This window comes from Abramis brama (genome assembly GCF_963993115.1).
Source record: "Abramis brama genome assembly, chromosome: 16".
NCBI classification, from domain to species: Eukaryota; Metazoa; Chordata; class Actinopteri; order Cypriniformes; family Leuciscidae; genus Abramis; species Abramis brama.
In genome coordinates this window covers 24,605,941-24,618,464 of record NC_139978.1, presented here as the reverse complement: position 1 = coordinate 24,618,464, position 12,524 = coordinate 24,605,941, and the positions used below count along the sequence as shown (strand labels likewise).

Here is a 12,524-nt window from a genome sequence, read left to right as displayed (position 1 = left end):
AAATATAAATAATTTTTTTAAGTTAGTTGCCAAGGCAACATCTCTAAGTTGACGTATTAAATTGACTAAAATTAACTGAAGAAAAATAAATAAAATAAAAATACTAAAATAGAAACGAAAAATAAAATAAATAAAATACATTTAAAATAATAAATAAAATAGTCATATATAAATAACACTAAAATAACACTACTGGAATACACTGGTTCACACGTTCTGTACTAAAGAAAGTGTAAAAGTATTACATCATAAGTCCAGTTCCAATGCAGCGTAACACACAGAGCTCTAGGGCTGGTGGTTGAAAGCAGGGGGCTGAAGTGATGCATTGCTGCTGGGGTGGAAGAGAAGCTCAAACCTCTGCTGCCAGTTATTTCCACGCTTAGCCCAGCAGAGACCAACCCGCGCTCCGCCGGCTCAGGAAATCAGGTTGAGCAGGAATATGAAAGCGATTTCATTAATTATTGCAACCTTGCATTAGTGTTGTAGTGACAAACAAAAACAAGTATGATTCATAGCACAATGCATAAACGATGCCACATTTATTAAGAACGTATTACTGCGATTTAACAATGCGGGAACAATTAAATTCACATCCATAACACGGTGCGACTCGTGAACCAAGGACAAAAGCATCCGGAGAGTAATTATAGTGAAACGTGACATAGCAGCGGCCTTGTCCTCAAGCCCTGTTCATCGCTGTCCTTCTGCTGTGTGTAGGGAACACAAATACATGCACAACCACACGCATATACACTCCTAAGCACACTAAAAATGCACAGCATCGGTTACGTATTACACGAGCAACTTTTTTCGGCAACCCAGTTCATCTACAGGTGTTGCCATGACAACCAATCATTTATCCTTCAGATCCCCGGCTCGTGCCCATGGTGAGGAATCGTCATAACAACGCCACGAGAGACACTCCAAAAAAAAAAAAAAAAACCCCCAGCTCATTCTGATACCAACACCAAGGCATTAAAACACACAAAATAAGCTTTTTTGTACAGGAGGAGACATTCCCAACATATCACAATCCAGCACATTCTTGCCATTTGACCTTTTTCCCTGCACCCACTAACACTCCTACACGCAAAACACACGCTCACAGCTGGGACATTACTCATTACTGACTAACCACTGACGCCCATGTCCGCGTTCACTATATGGGCGAATGCAAACGACATGCATATCAATACCCATTAACATACTCACACTGGGCATATTGGTCACTACGGCAACGGCTAACAGGGAGTCTTGCAGCCAAGTGACGATAATTCTCGATTTCCAAATGATTTTCATCCCTCTGTTCTGATGTTCTCACACTTATCTCTCAGTTAGCTCATAGTGCTGTTCTTCTGCTAAACCTGCTCCAGATGCAAGAGCTCTTTCATAGAGCGAAGCAATAAGTCATTAGAAGCAATGGCATGTCCCACATGCATTCAGGCTGCCCTAGATAGAACAGGCCTCTGTCACTTGACGAAGCGTGCGCTACTACAGGAGTCAGAGAGTGCACTGTGGAGGAGGAGAAATGGAGATTAAATGAAAGCGTGAACACAGACCTGTCTTTGTTGGAGGAGTCTCCTTCTGTCCTGTGGATCCAGTGGAAGAAAGAGTGAGAGACAGAGACAGACAAACATGGAGACAACAAAGAAAGTGGAAGTGTCAGTAATGTTATATTATTGAACACGTACAGTAAGGAATACATACACAACAATGGAGCAAATGCGAATTGATCTTGTGCAGGGAAATGATTTTGAATGATCACAAATATCAATGATTTTCTCAAAAGATCCACTTGAAATCCTGATTGACTACAGTTCTTTCTCATTTACAGATTCATACCAATCATGGAAAGAAGGGCTGGGAATCAACAGTTTTGTGAAAAGGTAAAATCAAAATATATAAATAAACTTGCTGTGAAAATAATATCAATGCATTATTGTATCAACGATCACCATATGTTGATCTTCACTGGACTTCTTTCCCATTTTATCAATGGGAATCCAAGGCTAGAAAACTCACATTACCTGGGCTCTTAAACAGAGTCCTAAACGGACAGGTTTACAGTGACAATCACAGCCAATCAGAACATATTTGAAGTTTACAGTTATGTGGAGCAGGACTTTGAACAAATGAGATTTCACTGTGGGCTGAGTGAATTCAATTCACTTCACATTTATTTGTATAACGCATTTTTACAATACATATAGTTTCAAAGTATCAGAAAATGCATGTTTCTACATTAAAGTTTAGAATGATCTGTTATCAGAGGTTATCAGAGCTACCCAGTACAAAACCACAGAAAAAGAAACCAAGTTTTTAACCTTATAAATATGCAAATTAGAACAATTATGCAGGGCAGAGGTCTTTCCTGCTCCTGGTTAGGGAATTTAGCTCCAACCTTAATCAAACACATATAAAGTAGCTAATTAAGCTCCCAGGATTGCTGTAAAAATCACATGCAGGTGTGCTAAAGCAGTTGGAAATAAACTTTGCAGGACAGTGGGTCTCCAGGAGCAGAGGACCTCTGATGCAGGGCTTACAAATGTGCTGTGTTTATGTTAAAGGGTTAGTTCACTCAAAACTGTAAATTCTGTCATTACTCACCCTCATGTCGTTCCAAACCCGTAAGACCTTTGTTCATCTTCAGAACCCAAATCAAGATATTTTTGATGAAATCCGAGAGCTTTCTGAGCCCCCATTCATACTTTGCACGTGACGTCACAAGTACTGGCTGGCGGGCAAGAACGTCGTTCTCCAGCAACGAAACCCAGTAAACTAATCAAGGATCTTGCCAGGATGTCGCCAGTTTTACTATACAAAAGTTGGTGTTTTGAGGTGTAAACGACATGCCAGATAGTTGTTATGCGATTGGATACACTAACCGCAGATGAGATAAGCAAGATGAGATAATTAATCGTGTCTTTAAGTTACCCTGTAGTTTCGTCAATCAACACCACCAGCTGGTTCGGCGAGTCAGTTGTTTGTGTTATGAGTCTAAGCTAGGCTAACTGTACGTTCACACCGCCGCCGGCGAGAGCGGCAAAATTCATTGAAAATGAATGACTTCCGGGCACTTTGACGCTCTCGCCGGTGGCGGTGTGAACGCACAGTAACAGCTGTCGTCTTTTGCTAACAACAAAAGTGTGTGATAGGTTGTTTTGAGGTTTGTGATATCTATGGTTTTCAATGAGAACCAGAGATGAGAACAGTAGAGCTAGATTATTTACGGAGGAATTATTACTGCTCGATTATCTTAAAAAACCTGGTCTGCTTTACACAATTTAGCTACCTTGGAGTTAATCCTAGTCCATAGTTATGCAGCCTGCTCACTAACAGACTTGATAGCTACTAGAAAGACCTGGAACTACAGGACTCTACGTTGAAAATACCTGTTTGTTGCCCGCCAGGTATCCATGGTAGTCACGTGACTGCAAAGTATGAATAGATTGCATCATTATTGCCACTTTCAAGGCCCAGAAAGGTTATAGTCCATTTGACTACAGTGGTTCAACCTTAACATTATGAAGCGACAAGAATATTTTTGTGCACAACGACTTTATTCAACAATCATTTCTCTTCCATGTCAGTCTGCTACGCTTAGAGTAAACAAAGCGCAGCACTTCCAGGTTCTACGGCTCATTATTGGCTGTCGCAGTTCACGTGAGCGCCATGCGTGTGATGCGGACGCAGAAGCTGCCCAATAATGAGCTGGCATTCTGACGTAAAACCTGGAGGCGCTGTACTGTGCCTACTACGTGAACAGCGTAGCAGACTGACATGGAAGAGAAGAGATTGTTGTGTAAAGTCATTATTTTTGGAGGGGTTTTGCACACACAAATATTCTCGTCACATTAAGATTGAACCACTGTAGTCACATGGACTATTTTAACAATGTATTTACTACCTTTCTGGGCCTTGAAAGTGGTAATAACGATGCAGTCTATGGAGGGACAGAAAGATTTCATAAAAAATATATATATTCATTTGTGTTCCGAAGATGAACGAAGGTCTTGCGGGTTTAGAACGACATGAGGGCGAGTAATTAATGACGGAATTTTCATTTTTGGGAGAACCAACCCTTTAAGAATGACTCTGGGTTAACAATATTAAAAAGGTCACATGACATCTTCTGTTATGCCACTAGGTGGACTGACAAAACACTGCTTTTCGTCACCCTCTCCATTTACACTAACTATAAAATTAGAGTAAAATGAATTACTACTTTGATTAGGAGAAAAACTCCTATCAAAAAACTATCCCACAAAGCAGCAGGTGTCAGGTTTGACTGCCCCGAAAGCTTCTCCATAGACATTCAATTACATCATAATTTTATAAACTCTATCAGTCAGTCCTCCAACATTACTCAAAGACTCACATCTACGACAGTAATTGCCACCTTCAATAGACAAATGTAATTAACACCGACCATGCTAATTATTCTGAGAAACAATCCCACCTCAACAGCTCACCCACAGCAGTAGTTACACTTGTTCATTAGCCGAAAGCATTACACCAGAGAAAGAGAAAGATTGTGATCACCCAAGTTGGGTGATTTGGATCCGCTGACGGGATAAGGGCGAGAAAAAAAAGGGACAAGAAACACGGATATAAACCGAAATAGAGCTCACATGAAAAGACGATGCTGTAAACGACCCTTGTGGGTGAAAAGAGAAAAGGCGACCCTAAAGAAAATGGCATGCTGGTGTGCCATCTGCTCAACACCAAGGGAGGGCTGGTGAGGGTGTGAACAAGAGATTGGGAAATTTGGCAATAAAGTAAAAGAAAAATGGATGGATATGTGCTGTTCATTCAAAATCAGTCAAATGATGGCTAACTGTCATAAAAGTCTGTAAAACGGCAAAATCTATCAGTAAAGCAAGCCATCTGCACTCATATGTCATGTGACTTCCCATTGTTTCAGGTAAAGATGATGCAAAGCAAAAGCTAGCAGCACTAAAGCCACTCAGGTGTAAAGTAAACACATTGCCACATCGACCAGATGCTGTTTACGAGACAGCTAGTGGGTTCATGCATTTATCATGCGAATCATCTGATACAGGAGATGACACATTTATTTTTTTTAATTAAAAAAAACTATGGGAGCTGATAGTTTCTAAATGTGTTTATCTAATATTTTTCACAAGACAAGCTTTTTCCTGCCTTCAAAGACTTACTTAACACAAGCAAAGATCAAGTGTTTGAATCAGAATGAGACTCAGAGAATCTCATGAATGAACTAAAAGTAATTGTGAACAAACTGAGCGACGAGGTGTTGGTCATAATCAGGAGATGACGAGCACATGAAGCTTTGTGACGTGTAGCTTATATTTATTAAGCAGTCAAAATGCCCCTTCCCGCACCCAAGACAAGGCGTCTGTGGAGTCAGAAGCAAGGACTGTCCTGTATCACTTCACAGATAATGATGAGTGGAGGGAGAATTTTAGACTGACACAAGTCACTTATGACACTATATTCAAAATTATCAACAGCTTGTCAGGGCCGGCCCGCGGCATAGGCGGAATAGGCAAATGCTAGGGGCGCCACTCATCCATAGGGGCGCCAGAATGAGTGAACGAGTGATTTTTTTATTTTTACATTTTTCTTTTTTTATAATACTATTTTAAAACCATAAATTTGAAATACTACCAAATAAAGCAAAAAAAGTACGGCTCATCAATCTTCCCCCGCCCAGCGAGTGCTTGAAGTGCGTCAGAAACAGAGCGCGCGCGCGATCAGTTGTTGGTAATTTGTTGTGTAGCGTGCGCGACGCCGCATCCAATGTAGACAGCATTGCTTTTGTTAACACACAGAGCTCGTAGAAACGGGCCTGGCAGAACTGTTTCCAACACTCATAATGAATCATCATATTAGAATGATTTCTAAAGGATCATGAGATAAACTGGAGTAATGATGCTGAAAATTCAGCTTTGATCACAGAAATAAATGATCATTTTAAGTATAATACATTGAAAACCAATTATTTTAAATTGTAATAATATATCACAATATTATAATTTTTTCTGTATTTTTGATCAAATAAATGCAGGCTTGATGAGCAGAAGAAACTTCTTTCAAAAACATTAAAAATAGTAATGTTTCCAAACTTTTGGCCTGTACTGTATATATGGCATTTTTACAATTTATTTGCCAAAATTAGTAATGATATTTATTTACAGTGTGTGTGTGTATATATATATATATATATATATATAGGCTAAATAATCATGAACACAATGATGGGGTGAAATGGGCTGCGATGCATGGGGCACCAGGTAAAATCTTGCCTAGGGCAGCAAATTGGTCAAGGCCGGCCCTGCAGCTTCTTCTGTGTCATACGTCATTCCGCCATTTCTACGCCATTGCATGCAGAGCTTTCCAGTGTCGGTTTCAATGCGATCAAGTGTTTATACATCCTATCAAACTGATTAGAAAAGGTGTGTACCACCCCCTACAATCCAAATACAATTTCAATCAGATTTGGCCAATTTATTTCCATTGATGGTTACATGTGACTTTTTTTTATTCCGACTGTACTACTATTGTATTATACTATTGTACTATTGTCCGATTCCAAGCGGATTATTAGGGTCCATGTAAACGCAGCTAGTGAAACTCCTAATATTAATTATAAATAACGTTAACGTTCTATTAAAACAAGAAGACAGTGCATTTATTATTTATCGCAAACAATATACTAAAGATTCATGGATTTACAGTTTGTCATATAGAAGGTTCTCGCAGATTTAGTCTCACCAAATAGTGACTAAAATCGGTGAACACATTTTTTTTTGGGTGAACATAAGTAAAAGATTAGAGTCACTAGTACAGTATGAAATCACCACCCCTAACAAATACTACAGTTTAATCATGATTACTATGCAAGAAGAAATGAAGTACACTATATGCCCTCAAGGAAGAAAGAAATAAGTCTCAGATGATAAGGAAAGCACTCAGTTTATCAGAGGGCATTCAGGTTTCTCTCCATTGGAATCAGGGCAAGAGAAACAAATAGCCTATAAGAGGTATGAATATTGGAGAAACAAAACCTTGAAAGTGATCAACACAAAAAGGGTGCAGTGAATTCTGTAGCCTATTTCGCTCTCTTTCTATGCTACTCTCTCCCACACAAGTTGATCCACAATCTGAATTTTAAATCACAACCTCTCCTACACAGTGGCCCGATCATACATACAAAACGAATCTCCACACCACACCAGCCACCAGCCTTAAAAAACTACAGGAGATGCTGTACTGCAGTGCTCGACACTGAACCAGTCCACTAACGTTAATCTGCACACTCTCAAGCACGAATCTGTATGCATCGCATGCTGTGATGAGGCCGGCTCAAGTGCACACTACAGTGATCAGAGGTGCAATGGAGAGGTCGATTCCTCAGCAATGCAGGGATGGAGACAAACAACCCAACTGTCAGCAGCACAAGGAGTGGCCGACTACACTTCTGTACCATCTCTCTCTGGATTTATATGGAGTCTATTGACACAGCAAATGCTGGGAATGATATTGACAGTCTCCAGGCTACTGACAGCTTTGCTCAATGTGGAAGTCTGTTCAGGGACCATCCAACACCTTTTTTAAAAACTGTATTTTAAGATAGCAACAAAATCAGTTTAAAGGGATAGCCAAAAAGTGCATTTCATCCCAAACCAATAGGGTTGTGCACCATTCGCAAATGATTTTAGATTACTTTTTAAATTGCTAAAATCTTTGTTTACAGTAAAATACAGCTAAACTTCCTGGAACCTCCTTATTCTCCAGAAATCAAACTGGCAAGGTCCAATATGTTTCCATATCAAAAAAGTCATGACATTTGTGACAGATTTAGAATGCTAATTCAATCTCAGGATCCCATGACATTAGCCTGTCACTCTGCCAATGGCCCAGCACAAGTCTATCCAGATAAGAGTCTGCTGGCTTATGTAATGTTCAGGCTCGATGGCACAGCCAGCTGCCTGTCCGATGGCCTGGAAACAGTTCTATTGTGACAGACTGTTGCACTCAATTTCATTTTTGAAAGATAGTCAGGGTGCAAACAGGAGAAATACCCTCTGAAAGGTGCTTTCTTAGTTCTGCACCAGCATTACTAGTGTAATCTACAGGAAATGCATGTGTAGTTCAAATCTTCATCCAGTGTCAGTAAATATTACAGTCCACGCAGCAGTTTCCCTGTACTTGCTTTAAAGGATAGTTCAATCAAAAATTCAGTCATCATTTACACACTCATGATGTTCCAAACCTGTATGACTGCCTTTTTTTTCTGCATGACACAAAAGATGATATTTTGAAGAATGTTTCAACTACACTGAAAGTCAATGGGGTCCATTTTCAAACATCATTCTTTGCGTCACACAAAGTTCTACAGGTTTGGAATGACATGAGGGTGTGATATTTAGTAATATTATCGGTTTGACTACACTGACACTGTCGGATGAGAACCAAAGGAGGATGAGGAGGCTGTTATCTTCTGTAAAGCTGCTTTAAAACTGAATAAAAGTTGTTTCATTATTAATGAATTTTGCAATTTCGAGATGAGACTGTTATTGTACTGAATTGCATCAACACTGAACTGACTCGAGCTGAATAATTACTCTATTGTCTTCTGTAGAGCTGCTTATAACTAAATTAAACCCATATCATACTCGTTTCATACTTGATTAACTTTACAGTTATTGAACTGAACCGAATCAACCCTGAACTGACTTGAGCTAAAAAATTACTTTTTAGATATACTTTACAGTAGAACTTGAACTCATCTGTATAAACTTTGCATCATTGATAGTTATTTTCCTGTTTATTACTGTGATGCTGCTTTGAAAATCTGTATTGTATAAAGCGCTAGATAACTTGACAATGACAGAATCTATTTAATTTTGAGTGAACTATTCCTTTAAATATATTGATTACTATTAATTGTAGTTTACAGTAGTTAACACTCGCACAACCAACATCTTAAACGTTTTTTTCATGCAAACACACGCTCTCTTGATTGACAGTTTTCCAAACAGCCAGCATGGAGGCTGTGGAGACTGTACTCTACAGTAGAACCTCAGCTATGCAGTAAAAGAGCCCTCAGGCCTGTACTTACTGTCTCTGCAGAGAGCTTCCCAAACTGGTAGCAGCGCCGTCTCGCTGCAGAGAGCTTCCCAAACTGGTAGCAGCGCCGTCTCGTTCTCGTCCCCTGTCTCGGTCCCTTTCTCTCTCCGTGGAATTGGGTCCAGCTGACAGGCTTTGGCCGAGCCTTGTGTGCGTGTTGACATTGACACGGCGATCCCGTGGTGGCACGGGTGGAGGTGGGGGCGGGGGTGCCGGAGCCGGAGCCGGGACGGGTATTGGGATGGGCCCGCTGTTGAGGCTCAGATTGGCGTACACAGCAGTGGAGGATGCAGCATGGGACTTTGGTGGCAGGACAGGGTGGATGGGAGGTGGGGGTGGGGGTGGGCAGGGTTGTCGGTCCAGCCTCAGGTCTTTGTTCTCCTGGCTGAGTCGATCCAGCTGCACTTCCAGTTCCTCGATGCGCCGCCGTTGAGTTTCCAGAAGCTTCTGTTGGCTCTCGATGATGTTATTGAGCTCCAGCAGGTACTCCACTGCCCTGTTAGGGCTCTCCGGGCTGCCCTGGCCTGCATCCATGCTGACAGTCACCGTCTGCCGGGACAAGCTTCTGGGATCACCCTGTAGGTGGAGGCTCTCCCCCCCACGTGGAGTGGGTGGGGGGGAGAGACGGAAATGTGTTGGAGTTAGAGTTGGGTAACCAGGGTAAAATAGTCAGTGGTTTTAATCTGAGATTCCCTCAAAGTTAGATTGAGCTTCGGAAGTCACAGTACTGAAAAGTGATTAGGGAATTCCATATTGAGAATTTGTATTCACATATAAGGGATGATGATGATGATAATGAGAGGATTTGTTCACTTGTTTACGATGGGTGCGAGCATGCGTTTGTGTAAGTGTGCATTGCTATTCTTCTGTGTCATTTTTCCACTGCCACCAAGGAATCATGGAATTGAGATCAAAGCCGGTTTGTGGAAATTAATTTCATCAGTCATTCAACTAGATTTACTCTCAACAGGTAATAAAAATGAGGAAAAAAGAGAGGAAAAAAAACTAATTCGGCAGTCACAGGACATTCCCAGCACCTCAAGTCCAAGGTAAGGATGCACCGCAAAAAGCCAAGTCAGCAAATATCCATTAAACAGGAAGGAAAGCCGATTTCCTTTTCGTCCATTTCTCTGATGCACATCCTCTTCCGTTTCTCTTTGAAATGTGGAGTTGAAGCACTGCAGCTGTTTTCTGGCTGTGTATTCATGACTCATATTCCAGACTGATGTGTTTGGGAGACATTTTCGTCAGGAGTCATTCTATTCCAGAGGCGATCGAGATAGAAAGGTGTAGAGACAGAAAGAGAAAGAGAAAGAGAAAGAGAAAGAGAGAGAGAGAGAGAGAGAGAGAGAGAGAGACTAAAGTTCTTCTGATAAATCCACTGCAATACTAAATTGGCTTCTGGGAGGTGTGCGCATGTCTTTCAGAACAAACCAATTCCCCCTTCTCTCTTCTTTGCACCCTCATTACAATAATACAAGCCATTAATATTGCTTATCATTATACATTTAAAAACATCACCTGGATTTCCCACGCATGATGTATTTCAACTCATTGCAAAGTCAGTTCAACAAAATATTTCGTTATTTCATAATACAAACTATTTCTTTGCACCTTTATTCCATTATTCTTGAACCTAAATCTCTTTTCAGTGTAAATCACATCTATCATTAATGTTTCATGTACGCATTTGTCGTTTACTCACGAGCGGTTTCACACTTATTGCCCAGACAGTCCTTGAAGACATCGCGTCTCCAACGCGTACAGATGCGCGATAATCAGGCGATATGTAGAATGCGTCCCAAAACGATGATGTCAAAGTCGTTTAAATCTCCAAATTCGACGTTATGATTTAAACCGAGCAGATGTTTATTGATATTTTGTCGCTGTAAGTGGCAACGCGGTCCTCCCGATCAACTGAAACAAAATCGAGAAGAAATACGATCCTTGCAGCAGGGTGTCCACTGCCTGTCGAGTTTTATGTCGCTTTGTATGATCAGCGCAAAGGCGCTCAGGTCCCGAAAGAGCTGATACGCGCAATAAAGCGTCCGCGTGCTCGTCCACACAGTGTCAAGCCAATGCGCGCGAGATCATTAAATAACACCCATGCTGATGGAGCACAGCTGTCAATTTATGGAGACTGCGTTGCATGACAACTAATTAAATATCAAAAACGGTTGTGTCTCCCTGAATGTGACATAATGTCAAGCCTAATTGATGCCACTGACTAAGGATATTCGCTAATGAATTAACTGCTCACATGTTGAACAGACGTGCATTCCTTCCTGATGCTCCCTGAACAGCCCTGCACCTGCCGCCCCTCGCCGCCATTCGGTTTCACCGCAGTGTCCACATGTGTCTCGATCGCTAGTTTCGCAGCATGTCGATGATGCTCAGCGCCTTTCGCCGTGGTAACGGATGATGCAGGGGTTAAAATCATTTGAGTGAGTCAGAGAGAATATATTTTTCTTTTCAATCGAGGCTCTGACGTTGGTCCGAGCGTGTAACGCTAGAGGAACATGCCGGGGAAACTGTGTCCCCGTGGTCGGCCATTTTGGAACGCGGTAACATTTAGTTCGACGGGAGAGTGGCTCCTTGAGCTGAGCCAAAATGAGTGCAGTTTCTCGCGCGCGCTCTTGCTCTCCCGCTCTCTCTCTTCTCTCTCCTATACACCTCACTACTCAATCCGAAGGCTGTGTGGTGCAGAAAAAGCAAGCATAGATTTACACATGGGGACAATGTTTCTCATTCATTCAGTGCTGCCCAAATTTAAATTTCAGCCAGCAACAGGTATGACATTAATGTAAAACCAGGCTTTGCCTGGCTTAATTTAAAATGATGTCAGTGCCCAATATGAATATTTTCTTTAATATTTTAATTTCTACTGCAGCAAAAACCACGGACAAGTAGCTTTTGGCTTTTACAGCAGTTTTAGGACGTTTCATGTGCTGAATCACTCTCGTGCTCTCACTCTAGTCCTTTCAGCAACCCACATTAAAACCATCCATTTTTTTTTCTTACTTCCACCCACACGTCCTGCCCTCTCTTTCTCTCTCTCCGTGCCTTAGTCACAGCTGAACTGCGTGTGAGTGAAAGGGATGTGCTAAGCACATGCAGGAAAGGACAGACCACTAGTATGTTGTGGTTTACTTTATCATTAGAGCTTAATTTATCTATTTAACAGCAGTAGGAATGCAGTGATGCCACATTCAGGGTAGAATTATGCTTCAATCAACAGTTTTGCAATAGAATCTACTGATACGATGCAGCACGCATGCATAAGCTTGTGCTATAGCCGTGTTATACAGAGCATCTCAATCAGCTCCCTCAGTAGTCAGTGTACTATCAAGGGAGGCAGTCATTTCAAGGTATGTTTCATTGTCCAAGCCACGCCAGTGAGAAAATTCCCA

At 41.3% G+C, this 12,524-nt stretch overlaps 1 protein-coding gene across 4 annotated transcripts in view; it reads right to left on the bottom strand.

Annotated features, from left to right (window-relative positions):
- iqsec2a (IQ motif and Sec7 domain ArfGEF 2a) overlaps positions 1-11,544 on the bottom strand; it is a 77,170-nt gene extending 65,626 nt beyond the window's left edge. The window contains exons 1-3 of one of the 4 annotated variants that reach the window (XM_084087512.1): positions 10,820-11,532; positions 9,107-10,373; positions 1,560-1,589 (exon numbers count right to left, since the gene is read on the bottom strand). In XM_084087512.1, coding sequence (XP_083943638.1) covers positions 1,560-1,589; positions 9,107-9,648 — 572 coding nt within the window. In that variant the 5' untranslated portion in view covers positions 9,649-10,373; positions 10,820-11,532. Of the gene's footprint in view, positions 1-1,559; positions 1,590-9,106 lie in introns of all 4 variants that reach the window. The other 3 variants (XM_084087516.1, XM_084087511.1, XM_084087513.1) reach the window with 3 other exon arrangements.
- Between the last annotated feature and the right edge of the window lie 980 nt (positions 11,545-12,524).